Source organism: Argiope bruennichi, chromosome 9, assembly GCF_947563725.1.
Source record: "Argiope bruennichi chromosome 9, qqArgBrue1.1, whole genome shotgun sequence".
In the NCBI taxonomy this organism is placed as follows: Eukaryota; Metazoa; Arthropoda; class Arachnida; order Araneae; family Araneidae; genus Argiope; species Argiope bruennichi.
In genome coordinates, this window is record NC_079159.1 from 123,220,659 (window position 1) to 123,242,867 (window position 22,209).

The 22,209-nt window shown below is 32.9% G+C and overlaps 1 protein-coding gene across 1 annotated transcript in view; it reads left to right on the forward strand.

Moving 5' to 3' along the window:
* The window catches only part of LOC129984704 (neural-cadherin-like), a 287,446-nt gene that overhangs the window by 237,709 nt on the left and 27,528 nt on the right, over nt 1-22,209 (forward strand). Inside the window, exon 17 of the mRNA XM_056094645.1 lies at nt 20,691-20,855. Coding sequence (XP_055950620.1) covers nt 20,691-20,855 — 165 coding nt within the window. The remainder of the gene's footprint in view (nt 1-20,690; nt 20,856-22,209) is intronic.

The following is a 22,209-nucleotide window of genomic DNA, read 5'->3' on the forward strand; positions in this document are numbered from 1 at the left end:
TTTCTGTGCAACCAGAGAAAATCTAAAATATCCAACTCAAAGAGTATTTTTTCCAAACAAGTTTGGGTGACTCATTAACCCCACCAAACCCCTCTCGTGATGTACAAAGACAGTGACCTCTTCAGAGAGTAAGGGAAAGTTTTATTGGCTAATCGTTTTATTGGGGGTGGTTGATGGGTCAGTTGACCGTACAGTTTGGCGTACATTGTAAAATCGCCAAATCTTACATGCAAAGATAAAGTTTATAATGTGGTAGTCTTTCTTGACACTTGAGCGGAAAGGGGGTGATTTACCGAGCGCAAGTGACATAGAACCGATGGGTCAGTTGACCGTACAGTTTGGCGTACATTGTAAAATCGCCAAATCTTACATGCAAAGATAAAGTTTATAATGTGGTAGTCTTTCTTGACACTTGAGCGGAAAGGGGGTGATTTACCGAGCGCAAGTGACATAGAACCGTTTCATGATCGGAATCGGAGTTCTGTACCAAATTTTGAACCAAAATTTGTTTGGCTCATCAAATTCTCCCCAAGTTGATCAACTATTTTTATATGTTCTCTCGAATATGAATAAACTAACTCAAAAACACAACGACGTGGATAAATGCAATTAAGTATGTGGTTTTGTAACCAAGTTTGTAAATTGGCATCAAATTCAACTGGTCAGTATGAAGATATCTGAGATTTCCTCCTTTACATTGACGAAGTTGAGAAAGATGACTTCCATGAGGAGGTTTGTTTTGTTTTTTCTCTCATATTTTCTCTAATTAAAAACACGTGACGGAATTTCATTTTCAAAGAATGGTGATTTTTGAAGCTTGCGGATTGCGTTTCTAATCCAATCTCTGTGAATTAGCATCCTTGAGGCTAGATTATTTTTGAATATTTGATTTAGAAACAACCTTGACTTCTAACAGAAAACAGAAGAAAAATGGTCTCTTCTGATGTAGCTTCACTCATTTTTGTGAAATAGTGGATAACATTTGAAACATTGTTTAGAAAATCCATCTCTAATCTGGATTAATACTAAGGAATGCCTTGCAAACTTTACCATTCCGATTATTGAATGTATTATCAACGTGATTATGATAGTTAGTTAATTTTAAAAGAAAAATTAACTTAATACAACCATAAAAGATCAGCTTAAGATTAAAATATGAAACGCGTATTTTACTTCTAATTTGATCGCACATTTTTCTTAATGTGCTCTCTATTTCTTTCGCAGTGATTTTCAATATTTGTATTTTGTGAAGTCGCGTATTTACTTGTATTTTAGCTATTTAACAAATAATTGATCTTTTTTAAATTTCCAAATTCATGCTCTGTTATGAAGAAATTAATATTTCTCGTTTTTATTGAAAAGCTCATAATCATTAAAATTAATTCTTCCGAGATGATGTCGACCGCTTTGATAGAGTAAAATATTCTCAGCTGGCTCCAAATGACTCGGATTCAGTTCATTTTATCAGTCTTGCTTCGCCCCTGCCTCTGGGTATATGTATTTTTCAAATGAAGATAAGGAAATTATTTTTATTTTCCACATTTGTATTTCAATTACAGTCGGGATGTTTTTGTAGAAATGAAAGAGGAACGTGCCGAACGACGGCGTAACGGTCTCCCGTTCCAGACGGATCGTAACAATATTTAATCTTTTCCCGGCCGAGATCTCAATATTTGCCTTTCTCGAAATTGATTCCGGATTTATATTTACTTTCGAGTCGAATTTCTCAGCATCGATTGCCGTCACCGGAGCTTTGCTTTTCATATTCGATATGTTTAATCCCTGCGCTGTGCTACCCGATTGGACCTACTTTGCTGAATGCGTATCTAATGGGAGTTAAAGTGAATAAAAATGGTATGTGCAGACCGGCGGGTCACTTTTTTGAAATTCATGAAACAAATATATATTTATAATGCAATGGGGGATAAAACTTAGAATTCTGGTAATAATTTTATTAGCTTTGAAATTGTCAGTTAAATTTTAACGAGAATTTGCTATTATGCTAGACTTCGTATAATTAATTCTAATGAGTTAATTATTTTAAATAACTAATATACTAAGCTGTGTTAAGAGCTTAAAAATTTTGGAAATATTGCTAATTTTGTAAAATAACTCAAAATTTTTATACAGAATAGTCGAATTTTTTCATTAAAAAATTAATAAAATATTAATCAAAAAGTTCGATTCTAGTTCATAACAATGCTCGCACGAAGTAAAACATTTTGGCAAAATTTCATGTTTACCACAAATCTGTGCCACAGTTTTCCAGAATACGCATTTAAAGATTTTAATACTACTCAGAAAATTCTATTATCTCTTTAGATATAAAAAGTGAAACAATCTTTCTTGATCAATCTCTTTTTCTGGATTTATTTTCTTTTAGCTTTATATCTTTTTGAATTATATTGTAATATCCAGTGGCTGTTGTTTTTGCATCTAAAGCTGCTATTTTTGAATTTCCATATAGTTTTCAAGCACTCAGTTATTCATTTAATATTTCTAAATGTATGAGAATGGGTTATAGCCGTAAGTAGCATTAATAAAATAATAACTCTGCAGTGCATGCTCTTTTATTATATTTTCTCTTCTAAACTTTTTTTGGACAAAAAAATTCATTAGAGGCTGTTAAATCTTTCGTTTTTGTTCTATAAGACCATGTAAGCATTTTTAAGCAAATTTTTATTACAAAATGCTTATTAAGTTTTTGAAATTCTGTTTATTATGTTGAACTATATTCTCACCAGCTGTTTTATGTCCTAGTGTATGAAATTTGATTGCAACAACAACAAAGAAACAGAAGGTATTATAATTGGAAATTGCCTGTTTTCTTGACTTCCAGGACATAGTCATGCATAAAAAAATCTCATAATGATTTTGCAATTTAACAAGGGCAAAAAAAAAAAGTCCTTACAGATGCTATTGTTGATTTTACCGTTTCCTAGAAGCATCTTCATTTAATCTCATCATCAATCAATCTCTTTTCTTTTTGTGTATGTCTTAACACACATTCTCACTTTAGGATTTTCTTACAAGCCATACGATCATGGTTTATAAGAAAATTTTCTTTCTTTACTTTACGTTACATATGGAAAAGTGAATATTTCGTGATTCTACGTAATTAATATTTTATTAAAACAAAGCATAAAATTTCCATTCTGATTAACATCTCATATATGGGATAGTAAGTAAATAAGCATCAATACATTAAAGTGAGTCGAATTTCTTACTAATCTGAAAGTGTGTTATGTAATCAAATGTTACTGCATACTCTTACTACGTACAAACATATAATCTATATTATCAGAAGTTTTAAAAAAAAGATAATAATTTTCATCGTTGACATTGTAATAAATTTTTGGTAGTTGTATAACACGTTGTTTACTTGGGAATTTTTTGATATAAACTCTACATATTTGTGTTATATTTTTAAAAAACATTTCGTAGCCGTGTATTTTCAATTCTAAAATTCAATAGTATATTCTTGCAGTCCGTGACTTAGAGGAATTCAAACAACAATCAACCTGGCAATATCGTTTCACAATATGATGAATAAACTATTAAAAAATAAATACTAAATTGCATACCAAATATAAAATAAGAGAGTTTAAAATGAAAGAATTAGAAATTCAATAACTAACAGTGCATCATGAACAGTGCTCGTGAAAAAGATTCATCTGGATGATTTTAATTTAAAAAGTTGTCGAAGTAAAATTTGACGGACAACTTTATAAGCAGAGTGCACTGATTGCCGCCATTAGTTATATGCACAGATATTTAATCTGGAATCTGTTCATTCGTTGCTTTGCTCGAGGGACTCGTTAAGTGAAATTCCGGCAGTGTTCTTAACAACTTGCGAGGACTTCATCGGTGGCAGCAGAAACACGTGCACTTAGAAGACAGCGCAGAAGTCTTCGGATTGCCGAGCATCGGAGCTACTCGAAACAAATCGATTTTCGATGTTTACTCCTTCTCGCTCTAATGAAATGGCGTTCTTTGTTGTCGAGCCTATCTCGGCTTTTAAATGAAAAATAAAAATGCAAGCCTAATGTTCTTTGTTTAAGCATCCGAATAATATTTGCGATGAAAATGAATGCTTAGTTTTTAAATGTTGCATTTCTCTAAAAGGCTATGAAAAGGACAATGATCTTCTTTCGTCTCCGTATTAGCAGTTTCGATTATTCATTTCCGTACCGCTTTATGAAGATGCTTAATGGACTGCATTATCCTCTCTGACTTCTGTATTTCATTCCCCATCAATTCTTTTATCCTTTGCAGATTTATTGATTATTCCGAGCCAGTTAAAGTAAGAAAATAAATTTTGAGTTTATTTGAAGTACATTGAGACGCGCTCAAGCGTCTCATTTTATGTCTTCACATCCTGCACTGCACATTGTCGAGCATCGTAGAGATCCACTGTTTAGTTTTATGCCCAGCTGACATTATGTTATACACCCTCATAATAGACAAAATAGAATGGAAAGTAGGCGTGGTGAATAAAATAATCTCGAGTTTCATCTCTTTAACTTTACTTCAAATCTGTGAATGAAAATGAACTCATTCACTTTTAGTACAGTTTCAATGTCTTTTTAGAAATGGACCTAAAATCTGTGCCAAAAGAATTGGATATAAAAAAAAACATACTGCTAGAGTTTAATTAATTGCTCCAACTCGCAAATTATAACCAAAGCATTTGGAAATATCGTCATTAAATACGGAAATTTTTGTAAGTGGTCCATGTGATCGCTTGATTTAAATTCATCATATTATTTCCTTTGGTTTAATCGATTATTTTGGTTTAATGGGTGATGGATTTAAATTATAATTAGTTATATATCAAAAAATAAATACAAAATAAGATCTACTTAAAAGAATACACAAAGATATATAATATCACTCACTGCTTTTTTATATCCAAGCTTTGTCTGTTATTGAGCCGGAAGTTTTCGTTATTGACAGAAAAGTCAGTATCTGAGTATGTAATGATCTTTTATTAATTGTTGTCAAATTCTTATGCCACATTCCTTCGTCTTAAACAGGTTTTTCTCAATAACAGTTTAGTAAATTTCTTTGGAAACATGCGATTAAAATTTCCAAGTTGATTTTTATATCCTTCATACTTTTTCATAAATTTTACAGGATTTTCTGTTGAATTACATTTAAGTGAGAAAGAAATGATGTGTTAGAATCAAAAATTGTACCTAAATATTTTAACTGTTCTGAGTACGAAAGTACCAGTAGCCATTAAGTGAAAGACCAGGGAAATGTGGAATATCGTGTCTATTTTCATGTGATAAATTTATTCTGATTAAATCTCAAGTTATATTCTGAAGCCCTAATTTCTAACGTCTGTTGTAATATCAATTGATTTGTTTGTGAAATGATATAATGTTTCCCCAAGTACTACAGTATTGTAAGTATGTGCTGGAACCATCTGAGCAGAATTGATTTCTCATTTTCATAAGATGATTGGAAATCTTTTTGATGTTAAGAAATGCTTTTCTTTATTGTTGGTAGAAGTTTAATTTCTACTCCAGTTCTATTTCTTTATCGCAATATTTTTAGTATCTCACATTTTTATGTTTTGATTTCATCTCTTTGAGAAAATGGGATAGTGTTAAATTATAATCAATATTGAAAATTTTTAGCAATCAAAAGGAAAGAGTTCATGCTAACACCATCAAATGTATTACAGTGGAAGAAAGAAATCTGATTGAATCTTGCTTATCTATATCTATAAAACGCTTACGTGGGCGCAAAATCAAGCCGAATTTGTTATTCACCATTAGGCAACACATGACACCGTCAAGTGAGTAAGGTTTCGGTTTATTTTCACACTAACGAGGTTAGGCTTAGCATTTTTTCGGCCGATTATTTCAACGATTCTGTTTATTTCCTTAGTGTTTGATGCATTTAAAATTAAACGTTAATTATTCGATATTTCGGATTTGTTCTGAAGTACTTTTGAATTAAATAAAACAGAAAAAAAGGAAATTAAAAATTTCTAATCTGCATTGTGTTACCTCAACTGGCGTAAAAAATTCACGCATGCGCAGTGTGTTCTGATTGTTGACAACTGTATTTTCATCTATATATATATATATAAATCGCTTACGTGGATGCAAAATCATGCTGAATTTGTTAATTGCTATTTGGCAACACTTCGACCTCGCCCGTGAACATCTACACGCTGTTTGTTAAGATTTCAAGTGAACGCTATTCTTGCATCGGTTTGAAAAATTTTTAACAAAAAAATTAACGGTCAAAATTTTTTACGATGGTTCGTACCATATCGATTTTAAAATGAAATCGTCGAAAAAGAGAAGACACGTCGAATGAAAATGCTCAAGAATCATTCATAAGAAGTTTTTGAATAATTACCCATATCCTTCCTTTTGCATTGATATGTTTGTGCAACATTATAAGTAGTCTATATGCTATCTGGACTACAGTGAAGAATAAATACTACCAAATTTCCCGATCTTTCCCTTGAAACGAAGCATAAAAAATCGCACTTGAAATCTTTTTTTTTTTTTTTTAAGTTGAAAGTAAGAATTGTGGAATCGTTCTCTTCTTCTCTGTCCGCTTGTTCTCGAAGCATCCAGAGAGAGATACTCCCCGTCGCGTAATCTCCCCTCCCTTCGAAATCGCTGCCCTTGGCTTTGTAATTGGAGGAGGCTCATTTATCCGTCTCGCCTTGCATCGCGAAAGAGTCCCCCTGATGAAACTTGTTTATGGATTTATTATGCGAAACCGTTCCAGGGCATTCGTCTTTCGGCACGACAACGCGCATTAGGGGGGTTCTATTGGCGAATGAATATTCAGTTCATCGTTTGCCTTGCCTCGGCGATAGATCCACGCTTCGGGATCGGACGCATTAGTTTAAACGGCACCAGATACGTGCCTTGTTTGGGGTGGCTGTTTATTTGCGTCTGTTAATGTCTGAATAATTTGGGCGGAGAGATGATGCGATAGACTTGTGCGCCTTGTCCGATTGTTGATGAGGCGCAGTCGTATTGGAATCATCAGCTGAAAAGCCACTCGCTTGAGGGAGAAATGTTTACCGAAGAAGCGATTCGAATGAACTACCGCTGATTCAGTGTATCAGTAAGCGTCATTATTGCGCCATGAAGGTAGCGAACTACTGATTTCCCAGAACTGACTCGGTTAATTCACATTTCTGGGCTGGAAGGACCGGAAGTTTGGGTAATCCTCTGAAAATAGTTCCAGTAGATATTGCAAACAGTGATGCCTTTTTGTTGAAAATTTTAAAAGTAACTGTCCACATTAATATTGCACATGAAGGAGATGGGGGGGGGGTTATGTAGCTAACATTTAAGAATATTTTTGGATGGTTTTCTAACTTCTTGTTTGAAGCTGAATAAAATGCTGTTCTTCTTGGTAATATGTGCTGAACAAATGGATTTTAGTATTAAGCGAATAGAGTTGTTAATGATATAAATGCCAAGCAGCCATAAAATTCGCGAATCGCAAGACTAAAGATATGATTACGATATCCGATGACAGTGGGTGCAGTTTTTCAAAACGATATTGACGATAGACGGTTATTTTAAATTGATCAATTTATGAAAGCGACGATAAGTGCTTTTAATTATTTAATATAAATTCATTTAAATTAAACTAATACTTCATTTGTGTTGTGAAACCAAACTCTACGGTTAAGTAGGAATAATCAGTCAGTGAACGAAATAATAATTTAGTGAAGAGCCAAAAATAAAAATAAGTGTAAACATTAGCCGTATTCAACAAGAAACAATATGATCAGAAACAATTTTAACCATAGTCTGAAATTGTTTCAAATCCTTCTCTCCACTTTTCTTCCTAAACATTATCATTTTTCATATTGTAAAATTCATTCCGAAAATGTTAAACTTGCGCATGCTGGTACATTTTTGAATAAATTATACTAAATTGTTGTATTCTTTTATTAAAATACTATTTAAAAATGAATACTACTACTTCATGAATATAAATGGATGCGCTTTCCTCTCCCCCTCCCCTCCCCCATCGAGCAAAATGCTGTAAAGTTGATACGTTTTAATGATTTTTAGTTCTATGACTTTGCAGAAACTTTTGTAATGACTTGATTAGAGTCTGATTCCTCCTATTCATAAGAGCCTTCCAATATACCTTTTAAAAGATTTCGAGTTAATGAAAAATAAACGACGCAGAACGGACAGGGAAGGAGAAAAAAAAATTGCTTCTAGGTACATCTTAACGTTTATTCATTCCCATTAGGAAACGCCTTTATTTTGATCCTCTTTAAACTGGGTGGGAGAGGAGATAATTTCCTTCCCCTACCCAGACAGAATGAGAAAGATGATTGAATAAATTTCTTTTCAGTATATCTCGAAAAACGTTTTTATCGAAATGTTTTACTGTATTACTTAGCGTAACTATAAATAAAATTTTTCTAATTATTGCCCCAACAGATAATACCACTTATTTCTATTGTTATATTAATTCATAAAAAATATATATATATTTTTCGATTTCGAAGGCATTATGCTTATGTGTGTATTCCTAGCATTAAAAGAGGCACTCCAGCTCAAACTAATTTTTTTATCTACTTTTTTTTCCTTTCCTTCCGTAATTAGTTTTTAATCCGAGTTGCCTCTTATTTAATTAAAAGTCCCAAAGAAAGAATTCGGGTAGGTAATTGTGGGAAAAGAATTATGAGTTATCATTAAGGTTTTTTTTTTCTTTCTTTTTTGTCCTTCTGTGTTTCTAATTATCTGGTACCGTTGATGGTATTTAATTATTCGTTTCAACACTTTTTCCCTCTCTTTCTGCAAAGAGCAGAAGGTAACCTACTGCTCTCCGCTGCTAAAATAATACCTGGGTAAATCCAGCTGAACAAATATGTTTGGGATTTCGGAGCGCATTTTACTTCAGTAAAAGGAATTATAATCCTTTTCAATTTTATTTTAGCTCTTAAATAAGTATTTACTGTATTGATTTGTCGCTTTAATTAGATATGCTTTTTTTCTGTCTTTTTTTTTTTTTTTTTTTTGCTTCCATTTACTGATCGCAGTTGATTTGTTTTGAAAGAATGCATACATTTGGTATGAGCTTGTTTTGCTATGGATCGAAAGGGAAATACGTAAGAAGTTAATATATATTGTAAATGATAAAATGATAGCAATACAACGTTTCCCAACCCCAACTCTTAACTCGTTGATTGAAAAATTAAACTCGGTGAAATGCCCGTTTCTCCATTTTACTAGGAAAACTGCTGTGCTCGAATCCAAATTTTTTGCCTGGGTGGATGAATACAAATATTTTTGTCTGTTTTTATGCAAATTTACCTCAGATTTTCATTGCTAGATTAAAAATGCCCTTACTAGTTCGAGTGCTAAGTTTGTTACCAAATCAGACACAGCCTTCTACTTTATTAGTTGATAATAAAACGAATTACGGCTAAGGAAGGTGGAAGTTTCTCAAAATAAAACAACTATTGCATGTGGTTTGCAGGACAAAGAGTAATGGACATAATGACTTCAAAATTTATTCTGTTTTGGAATTTAGTAAATTTAATCTCTTGAAAGTTTAAAAATTACTCCATATTAGCCATGAACTATTTGATGGATCCGCTAATGATCCCAACTTGAGGAAAGGCTGAGAACTATGTTAGATGCGTCATATGGTAACTTCCGGTCAAAGAAACGCAAAACCGTTGTTGCTGTCAATCCTTTGAGTTAAATTTTGTCGAAGGCTGTTCTGTTTAGGCCTTTGATAATTACGATGTTTCGCACTGCTGAGAATTCTTCCAGAATTTTCTCAAAGGTCGATCTCTGAGTGAGTTTTCAATAGAAAGCATAAACAACAATCATGCTAAACCATCAACTTTTAATGCTAGTTAACAGACGAAATAAGCTTATAAATGACATCGACAAACTAGTCTAGTAAATTCATGCTTTCTGAAACTTAGATATTGAATTAATCCTTGACAAGAACCTCCAAATCCTGATAGGGGGGAGGGGGGTATTTGTCAAGATTTTTACATCGCGAAATTCTGCAAAAGAAACCTCGTTGCCATTGTTGTTATTGCAGGAGATTCTCTGCCTTTTTGAGGATATCGCGTATTAAATGGAGTAGGAAGTATAACATTTCAGTTTGTTTGGCTTATTCACTGTGACGTATCGACGTCCAGGCGTGATTCCTCCCCCCCCTCCCCCTTGTTCTTTCTAAAGTGTGTAGGAGGAATTGAGATGAGACGAATGAAGCAATGTAATTGCTCTTAAACTGTAATAATAAGAATGTATCCGATTATATATATTTCTATTGAATTTATGTGTTTGTTTCGTGATGCATAGCTTTTGAAATTACTGCGTAGCAACAAATGAATGAATTGTATCGCATGTTGTGGTGATAATTCAAAATATACTCGCATTATTTTGTGTCTCAGAAAAATAATATTCCCATGTGGAAAAGTCGCAGTCTCTTTTCTTAATATAATTTGTTTTCCGATCGTCTTCCCGAGCCTGTGGATGTTACAACTACATCTATTACCTGCATATTCTTTCTCCTAAGACCTAAATTTTAATTGATGCATTCAGAAGTATTTATTTTCTTTGATATTGTCGATTAAGGGAGATTTTACTGTATATGGGATCAGTCACGGTCTTACAGAGAGGTGGAATTTAGGGGGGGGGGCTATTAGGTGAAAAATATGTGAAGCCTAATTTATAACAAAGATGCAAGCAGCTTCAATAACGCCAGTTGTGGATTCAATGTCAGTTAACGAACCTCCGCAAGAATAGAAGCTTCAGCAGCTATTCCCGTGAAAACATTTGCTGGTTAAAAAAGAAATAATAAATTAAATTAAATCTACGATCGCAAATTTTAAGTTATCATGCGAGAACATTATTATTTTTTAAATCATTATTTGTCTTAATTAATTTAAGTCATTAACCAGTTATATAATATAATTTTTTTTTAAACTTTCATTTTCAATTTTTCTTGCTGGCAAACAAAGTTTTGGAGCTCGACCGATTTTGAGAGATAATAACTCCTATGATGTCATAGTTCTACGTCAGCCTTTTAAAAACGCAAAGAAGCATACGTAATAATAAAGCAGTATCGGTAAAAGCAGGTCAACCTTTTAAAAACGCATCTGCTTTCAAAGAAGCATATATAATAATAATGTCGTACCGGTAAAAAAATATATGCGATTAAAAGATGATGGTGAAAATTGCCATTTATGCTTTATTCATTTCGAGCCCCCTTACCAAAACAACATCATGTCCTCACATGATTAAAAAAAATGTTTCAATGACGAGAATGAGATGGAATTGTGAATGAATTCCTTATAAGTGATTCGAACCATGATGTTTATTTCTCTGGTCGCTGCACGTTTCAGGTAAAAGGGAGTACTTTTCAAATTGTCGCAGCTGCTCAAACAAAGAACCAGATGCCCTCCCCTCTCTTGACGACTGTTTCTCAAAAGTCGCCGAGAATATCGACAGCGCTCTGACCACTAAAATAAAGCGAGTCGTGTTTCTACGCGAGTTTATTTAACTGGGATTGTTTCTTTTTTGTAAAGATGGAATTTTCTTATTTCTTAATTCCTTCCTCAAATTTTGGATATAGTGTGACCTTATTTAATTTTAATATTATAATTAGCAATTAATTTCTTAAATTCTATTAAATTTTGCTCTTTTGCAAAATATGTGGTAGTCATATTTTTGAAGCTATTACAAAATTCGTTAACGCTTATGGTAATAAGTTAAAAATTTATCAATGACTGAAAACGAAAAAAAAAATAATAATGAATTTTTTTAAATGTTTATTGGTGTTTTGAAAAGAAGAATATAATTTTCTCAAAGTCTAGAGATCAAAACAAAAAAATATATAAGTGTGAGTTACTAAAAACATTGCGATAAAGGAATTCAACTACTAACCATGAAGAAAAGCATTTTTTAACATAAAAACAATTTCAAAAATTGAAACATGTTATGAATATGCTTAAAATTCCAATCTTCATAGCAAATATATTGATGGAAAAATTAATATAATATTGGACTCCTTATGGCTTGATTTCACCAAATATTTGCTGTTACAGAAAATAAAAGAAACGAATTATGTCACTTTCTTACTCCTGAAGTAATTATTTAATATTTTCGTTAATTCTTTTAAAAGCAAGGATTACGAAACATTGTTTTACGTAGAGGCGGAGGAAGAATTCATGATCCTGGAACATTTAACATAAGGGTGTTGGCAAGGCATCGAAAAAGTACTTTTTGAAAGTAGTTTTAATTTTGATAAACGATTCTTGCTTAATCTAGTGCTTGTTCCAAAATATTTTTATTCATTGTCAACACATACCTGTGTTTTCAAGACTTCCTATTGATTTAAATGTCTTCTATCTAATCTTTATTTTCATTGTTTGTATCTTAATTGCTACTAAAGATTGGCGAAATAAAAAATTAAAAAAAAAAACTGAAATTATTATTAGGATGTGTTGATACCTCATTCTAATGATTGATAATAAAAATTGATCTCATTTTGACCAATAGCATGGCTCCTGTCCTTAAAATTTATAACTGTTATCCGGGTGACATTTCTGGCAGTCTTCAGCTCCTACCAAATTAATTTTCTTCTCCGAATGCGGCAGATTTGTAAACTGTTAACTCTTGTTTGGTTAGTAGTATTTTTATGCTCCTGCTGTTGGGAGATCCAATCAGTGTTTTGGAGGAGTGGCTCGGAATACTGATTGCCCCCCTCCCCTCCTTTTTTTTTTTTTTTTTTTAACTCCCCGGAAGGCGAATCGGTGATCTCGCTACCCTTGTTCGACGTCATTTGCTGTTAAAAGCATTCCCATGTCCTCAGCCACTTTTTGACATCGCAACTCTTGCGGTCGAGTCTGATGCAGTGGAAGGAAAAAGATTTTATGGAAGGCAAGGGATCTTGTTTACAAGCGCTGGATGGATCGAATATCCAAAATTCTCGAGATGGGTTGATGTTTCAGAATCACTTATCTTCTCACATTTGCAATGGGAGAGACTGCAAACATCGATCTGTTATGATATATGTACCGTACACATTCGGAAAACTTTAGATCATAAAGTAAATATGCTTTAATACGCAGCTGTTTGGATTGTCCCACATGGGTCTTATTACTGTATTTTAATTGTCTAAGATGGATTCCGGCATCACACACACAGATGTACAGGAAAGAGATATATAAATCAAGTTTAGGGCGAAAATATTGTATTTCCCTTTACTTTTCGATACTATAACTGAAAACATTATTTTTCTTTTATGTGGTCCACCCTCGGATAACGGAAAATGCATTTTCTATGCGATATTCTGTATTTTATAACCATTTGTTAATTGATCTAGTATATATACAAATATAATATGAAATATTAACTATTAAATGACTTAGTTAATGGTTCTTTAACCAATAAACTGCGGAATTTATAGTTTAAAATCCCTGAAACCTACTTTTTTATAGTCAAACGATGACGCATATACACGTCGAACGCAATACAAGTGGTTACATAGTAAATTTCTCAAAATAATTATAAAAAGTAATAAAGCGAATAAAATTTTATTTTTATTAGATAAAGAATAACACATCGACCGTGTCAAAATGAAGATTTGGACTGATGTGTATATACATCGAACGAACTTAATGGATTAAAACATTTCGTTATTTTCCTTCTTCATAGGCAAGTAAAAGTTTTCATTAGATGTTATATTAGTTTAACTAAACATTATAAAAAAATTACGAGGTGTTTCATTCATGTTGGTTATTTTCGGAACGGTCTGCTGAAAAATAAATACCATCAACATTATCTTGTAAAGCAATTTAGAAAGTAATTCTTTGATGGCTTTTTTTTTTTTTTTTACAAGTTGTATTCCTTATTTTCAAAGATTATTCATTGAGCAGAATGTCTGGGGGAAAGAGAAGTAGACATTGTACTTGCTTTGTACATTCCTCCAAAACAGAATGCATCTAATAAACCCGATCATTTCTTTCTCTCCCCCTCCCCTCCCAATTAGATGACACTAAAGAAGAATATCGAAAGAGTTGATTCTTTAAAAAGGTGAAAACACAATGGATTTCTTCCCTTACTCATAACGGATAACGGTTTATCCATGATTGAATTAAAATTCTTATGAAGAACCCTTCATTTTGAATATGTATGATTTGAGAAGGCTATTTTGCCAAAAAAATAATTGGTTATAAATTTGATAAATTATTTCAGAACCTTGTTTAATCATTGCATATGAGCAAAACGCGTGGGGGGGGGGCTTAACTTTCTTATGGTAGGGTACTTAAAGAGATTTCTTAAGAATTCACTTGGATTAAATTTCTTGTCTATAAAACCAGCATCATATCTTATATTTGCTTTGATTTTTTTTTTCTTCGTAAAGTCAATTTATGAGCTTCATTAGCAGGTTCCAGTTGAAGAGTTATTAAAAAAAGCTCTAAATCGAAAGTGTGGTGAACAATATTTTATTACTGAAATAGGGATTAAGTTAAATTCATTTATAATTTGCTCGAATCAATTTGCCCATGAAATTTAGGTTGGAAAAGAAGTGACTAGTTAATAAAATTCGATCTCTGTCTTCAACTTTACCATTGTTTTAGAGATGATGAACTAAGGTTAAAAGGATCATATCATAATTTCTTGGGAATTTTCCTATTTCGATGAAATAAATGTAATATTTCTTTTTATCAGTTTTTCAAGGAGTTGAATTTTGGAAGCTTGTTTTAAGGTATTGTTATATTTTCATTTTTTTAATAGAAAAGCCAAAACATGTCTTATATAGTCAGATACAATAAATGGTTATATTCTTGTTTAATTATAGTAATTAAATACATACATACAATGCCAACAAAAAATATATTCGAAAGGTTTATTTATAGGAGGCTTTTGTAACTAACTAAATCTTTTTATTATTATTATTATTAACTTGGCATAGATTAAGTTGAGATTATCTAGTGGATATAAATTACCTGTACTCTGTCATGCTTCTATGCCTTGTGACTATATTGTGTATCTTTTTAAACATATGACGGGCATACTTAGATTAATGTACAACATCTGAATTGACACCTACAAAGTGGAGGAAGAGCATGCTCAGGCTTCGTCCTCTTCCAAAATGAGCGACACCAGAGCAGTTTCTGTCGTGGTGTCGCTTCCGAACGGGATGTTAATATATCTAAACTAAATTTTCTAAGAATCGCAGCAGTACTACATTTTGTAGTGTAAATGACTTTTCGTAAAGATGCATATTGAATACAGATCAACAATCCATCACAGAATTGTTCCCTGAAAGGTAGCTTTCTTTTATTTTAAAAGGAATGACTGCGCTGGAAATATACATATAATCATTTTAGATTGTGTACTTTTCAGAGCAGCGACGAAAACCCACCTATCGGCAGCTTTAATTCACATATATATAATTTATTATTTTCTCGCGATGTTCGTCTTTTCATATCTTCAATTCCGTTTCAGCTGCAAATACCTGCAAACAGGAAGATTATTTTATGGCCACCTTGTCTATGTATTTTTTATTTCTAAATTTTTTTATTAGGAAGTTTCTTTAGTCAGCTTCATAAAATGTCGACTTCCTTGAGATTTGAGTTGCACTTTTCTTTCGGGCGACGAAATATGATTACCTTGAAACCACTTTTCGTTCGTATTTATTGCATGGCATGTAGCTGTTGAAATATAAATGCTTGATTACCTTTGAGAGAATTGGACGTGGTACAAACACATCATTTCCATTAATCACGCAGATAGGGTTCCAACCTTTGGATATAATACTGCTGTAATTCATGACAAGTGCTTTACAACGGAATGCAAATTCCTGATTGCTCTCCTTATGCCATCACCGGAAATATTAATATTGTGCTGCAACTTAACTTAGGATGAATCCATTGTATTTTTTCACATTTGTTTGAGAAATAAAAGTGAAATTTCGGCCTTTGCATTTGAAATGAAGCTATGCAAGTTGAAGCTACTCAGATTTAATATAGCTGGAGGATTTCTTTTTCTGTCCCCTACATTCAGGCTCTTTTATTCTACCATCGCTGTTTTTTAAAAAATCTGCATCTTGTATTAATCCACGTTTATTGAAAAAATTATTCAGTATTACGTGAAAAGCCATTTGTTAATTTGCTGCAACTTCTTTATTCCCAAATACAAATTCACCCTGTACATTCAGAATGTGTTTAAAATTTTTCTGAAATAACTAGAGAGTGAATACGAAAAAGTGCTTGATTCATTGAATGAAGAAATTCGTTTAGATGATTTCTATTCTAATGTGTTGAGATGCATTTTTTGTTGTTGTTGAGAAGGCGTAAAAATAAGTTTTGTATTGTCACATTGCAGTGCGTGTGTGGAAAATGAATTTAATATCAACCGGGATATGTTTGTGGAAATTTAATCTGTAATGGAATCTGCTATCTGCAGAAGAACTGTATATTATGTCATAAACTTCTGTGTAGGGTCTCAAGTGTTTTGATCGCAAGATTTGCTATACTATACAGAATTAGCGCATATGAGATATTATGGATCTTTATAAAAGCAGAAAAAGGGTAAGGGGGTGGAAAGAAAAAAAGTAAGAATCCAAGAAACGCAAAACAACTTTGGAAAGGGAGGAGGGGGAGAGAGGGAGGTATTTAAAAAAATGAAAGATTTCATTGTTGAGTGATGACATTATTTCACTAAACATGATTACCGTACTGTTTAAAGGAGATATCTAATCCCTCCCCCCTAAAGAAACTCTACTAATATCTCTTCCTTAAATTCATTCTCTTTTTGTCGCAAATGATTTTGATTCTATCGCATTCGTGTTGACTTAAAAAGGCAGACTCTTGTAGAAATCGGAGTTCGTTCTTTTTGGTCTACGTGGTTTTTACCCCATTGCTTTTCTCTCTTTCTCTCTCTCTCTCTCTCTCTCTCTCTCTTTTTTTTTTTTTTTTTTTTAATGTCTAAAAAGGTTTTGTCAAAATAATGTATGCTAATGCAAAAATCTCTTAAAGTACTTTCGCTTACGAATAAATATTAAGTACAAATATTTATGAAAATGCTATTCGTGCCACTATTTTGTAAACTGATCTTTTAATCCTTTTGTTGGGTTTTATCTTTGAAATCTGGATGTGGAATCGAATGAAGGCGAATAGAAGAATTGCAGTTATTCTAATTAATTAAACCTCTACAAACAAAAAATTTAGAAGTTATTCGTTGCGTTTTCGAGTCCTATTTAGAATTAATGACTCCGACTCTCTCTCGACTTTTAATTCCAACGAACGTAGTATGGCATTTGTTCTCTAACTGCAAATTCTGATCGCCCGCTGTCACGTCTAATTAGTTTTCTCATTTCCTTTTGATTAGATTAAAACAATCCGGGCACCGGGAAACTAAGTCCGCCCCCATTAACTGCATTCCACACATCATTTACTCTTTACTCTAATCCTATTTGTTAAGAAAAAAGAATATACGAGGACATGGATTCTGTAAATCGAAGAATATGTATCGCTGATCCCTGATTCATTCTTTGTATTGTTTCCTCAACTCCCCCGACCCCGGTGTTGCTCTTCCTTGTAAATGATTTCTCTTGTGCTCGAGTGTTGGACACGAGCCAGCTTGTACTTCGAAAACTGCAGATATTACGAAAAGGTAAAGGATTTTTGGATCCTTCTTTTTTTTTTTGTCTATCTCCCGGACATTCTTTTTTTCCCTTCTTGAAGAAATGCTCCTGAAAAGCTCTTTTCTTTCGATGATGAAACATTTTTGGCGGCGTTCTTTTAAAAAGGCGCTTTTTATGTAGTGGAAAAATGCTTCGGGCGTTTGGTTTATTTATTTTTTTCTCTTTCTCCTTGAACACAATGTCTGCTATTTTTTCGTCCTCCGCTGAAAATATTATTAATGACTTCTCAGGCCCGCAGTGACTGAGTGCGCCCTATAATTTATTCGCCTTCCAAACTTGTCAAGAATAAAGTGCTCTGAAAAATGTCTTTGCATTGCTGGGATTTCGGTGCTGTATTTCATCGGTGTTCTTTCATTTGCATTTGCTTCACTGGTGTCATTTTCACACCAACATTACTGATATTGTTTAATTAGACGGCACTTATAATCAAATGTTTCTTTTTGATTGATTTGGAAGGAGGGTTTATTATTACAGTGGTTTCCAATTTTTTTCGAATCTCGGCGCTCTTGCTTCATTCAGATTTTTGCAAGGCACTCTGTGTAAAATTTGAACTTTTTTTTTTTTTGTAAAATATTTGATAATGGAAAGCTGAGGTAAAACATACATAGGCACATTTATACATCACACATTTACGCACACTCTTTTTAAATCACATGAAAAAATCCCTAAATTTTGATAATTAGCAGGATAAATAAGTCTTGTTTTTTAATCATACATTTTCTCAAATGTTAGAATTAAATGGGTCTCGTTTTTTATGTCACGTTGATTTTCGTGTGATGCGCGGATTTTATGACGCTTGCTGAAGACCTATAAATAAGAAGCAGCAGGTGAAATGAAGATTCTCGGAGCTTTAGTTTTTTGATAAAGGATATCTCGCCGCAGGCATGTGATGCGCCGGGCCGAGTACTTCAGGAACCAATGTTATATTGCAAGAATTTCTTTTTTATGAATTATCTCTACAATATATCATCATAGTAAACACTTTAAAAGAAATATATAAAAGATAATTATTTTCTAAAATATTAGTTTTATTTATTTGTCATGATTATCACGGATGCTGATCTGCCATCCATTTCGTGTCTGTTTGTTATGGAAACTTATTTCCTATTGATTTGGAATGAATTCGTTTCCCTGATTCCTTCTCGCTCTGTTCTTTAGGGAGTGGACGTTCCCTAGGCAACCGTTACTATTCAGACTTGGCTATTGTTATAGTCTGTGTATTTTCTGTAGGCGGCCCAAGGTCACATTTTCTACCTCGTTATTGGTTGTCTGGTACCAGTAACGTGGTCGAAAATGTGACTTTGAACCGTCTACAGAAAATACGCAGACTATAAATTGCTGCATCCATAGCAAATTTACCAAGCTCCCCCCCCCCCTTCTTCAAAGGTTTCAGTTGTGCTGAATTTCCATTGAAAAATGTGGTATTGTTATTGTTTGTCGTCCATCGTTTGTTAAGGCACTTTTCTAACCATTGCAATGGGATTCAACATTTTAAGAGGGAATTCCGCCAAGCAAACAATTTTATCTGTTGCTGTTAGTTTGGATTGATGAGACCGAAAAATAACGAACAATTCATTAATGAAGGCATTTTTCTTCCTTTTTTTTAAAAATTACTTAGAAAAAAGGGTAATAATTGTGTTAGTCAGGTGTGTTAGTCATGAATCTTTTTACCTATCAAATGACCGTTATAAAGACACATTATGTGCCAATGAAAGATCGTCTCAAGTACAAAAGGGTTTCTGTTATCAAAGAAGCTTTTTAAGATTTGATGGTGGCTCTTCTGTGTTACCCTTGATAATTTTCTTCAAATAATAATTGTAAAGCTAAATAGAGATGATGAGACGAAGTCTTGACCGTTTCGTGTTTTCTGATAATATAATAAAATATTTTTAATAAAGGCAGTTTTTAAAAGCGCGCTTTTATTTGGGTGATGCAGCGTAGAAATATTTTTAATTATTATTTTTTTATTCTTAATTCAATTATAAAAATATTCTGGAATCAGGAAATTGATTTTTTTCGGTCCTCCACATGGAATCGATTGATTAAATTATCTAAATATTGATGTATTTTCATATACTGGGCGCCTTTGCTCGTTCAGATATTCACTTTTTGCACTGTTAAATGATTAACGTGGAATTTATTTTTTTAAAGTCATTTTTTAATATGTCTTAAAGTTAGGAATTCGATTAAATCAATCTGCAACAATATAGTATCAGCACAAATTAAAAGTGTATACACTTCGAAATAGAAACGGGAGTGAAAATCCTGTTTCAAAATTAATGACCAAAGAAACCGATTTTTTTTAATCTTAATTTTAATATTATCAAAACTAAATGCTTTGATAGATGAATTTAAATTTCATCGTAACATTAAAACTCGGAAAATTTTATTAAAAATAGAGAAAAACATTGTATAGAAATGATATGATTCAAGAGGTAGTTTTGTGAGTTTTAAAATAATGTAAAAACTATTTTTGTAAGAATTATAGTTATAGAACTATAATAATCTATTTCCATTGGCAAGTCATAGCGATTATCCTTTTAATTTGACACCTATTTCTTGTTTTTGACATTTTATTTTCTCTAAGTGAAGTGTTTGACACGGCTAGCAGCATTTATAATATTTTTCAGATCCATTAATCAGTGAAGGGCAACTATAAAAACTGTCAATGAAGCAGGTCGAAACGTTCATATATCGATTTGTTTATATTTGACTGTTGCCATCCCGCAATAAGTAATAAGAGCGATTTCTGTAATTTTATATTTATAGATTAATATTTCAGGCTCACACATGTATACAAAATTTTAAAACTCCTGCGGTTTATCAGAAAGTTTTTTTTTTTAAATCCTCTGAGCAAATATGAAGCAATCATGTTAAATAAAAATGTGCAATAAAGGCATTGACAAGATTCTTTTCTGTTGTTTTATTTCTTTCTTATTTAAATGTTTGTGAATGCTCTGTTCCAAGAATTGTAAAATAAGATGACATTTTATTCACAGTACAATTTGACGCTGGTGGCATCGGACACTTTATTCGAGAACAGTACAACGGTAATCATTAAAGTGAAGGACATCAATGATTTGCCCCCGAAGTTCAGCCAATCTCTCTATCAAACACACATCCTGGAAGAAGATTCTGATGGCCTGCCCAAGAGAATTCTTAAGGTGAGTGTCACTTTAGTTTTATGTCTCAGCGAAATTGTTTTAATTTTTCTTATGCATATGTACATATGTCATCCGTTAGTAAAACAAGAACCTAGTATAAAATAAAACATTGAAAATTTTAGATCCGGGTTTCTTAGAACTTTTATCCCTCTTGACACCCTTTCGTATTTACCTTATATTTTTTAAAGAAATAACTAGTGGGCGTTTAATTAAAAATTGTTATTTGGCAAATTTGTTCTACCAGGATTATTTGCTCAAACATTTTTCTCCCAAATTTTGAAAACCCTTAGGGAATATTGAGACGTAAAGAATATTTACCTCCAAGAAGCCTGGATTCGCCGTCTCAATAAAAGAAATTTCGTGCGTTGTCTTCTTTCTGCGCACATTTCATTTGCACCAGGTTTGATCCTGCAATCCATTGTTTGTCTTCTTATTCAGAGATGGCTCTGCAGTCCTTCCTGAACTGACTTCGCTCTTCTAAAGCACGGAATTATCGGCCTTTTTTATGATTACCGTGTTTCAAAAAGATTGAAGTACTATGATACCTGAGTCGATTTTTAGCAGCGATGTTGAAATCTGACAACTTCGCTTGTGCATTTCAGACTGTTTGAGTTGATGAGTTTTCATTTTAGCGTTTGAGAAATCTATCAGACTCAGAATTAGCTCGATGAATGTGCAGTTTATAAAGGAAAATCAAACTTTTAAAAAAATATTTAAAATGGGGGAAAAATATGCGTTTTTTATGTGCTCATAATTAGTTTAAATCTCTTGTCTTATCAACGTAAAATTTTCGTCGTAACTCCTTCATGCGATTGTAAAATTGTATGTAAATAGCGATTAAGGATATCCTACAGTTCTGCATCCGAAAGATAAAAAAATATCCCATTGCTTTTCTGTTGAGTTTTCGTACCCAGAGACAGGGTAGATAGACATAGTTAGTCCCAGCTGTTGGAAATGCGTGCTAATGAGTGGTGCTTGGCGTATTCTTTGCCGCGAAGTAAATGTTGGCTGTTGGCAGATCTCGAATTATCATTTTAATTAACTCGGAACCACTGACTTTTGCATGCTACAGCATACGTAATAAGTTGAATCTCGCGAATGGGAAGTTCGACAATAAATACTTTTTGTGCCACTTAACGGGAAAAATGGAAGGGGAGTCCTACTGGCAGCAACTTCCCTTTACTCTCTCCTCTGTCATTTCGAAAGATTATTATTAATTTATTTTTAATTTCCTCCACGAATTCGAATCCATCTTGCAAATCGCACGTTACTTTTTACCATCCTCTCTCTGTGAATATCAATAACCGGCTCTTTTGAATGACCATCGTTAATAACTGCTGGAGCGCTGAATAAT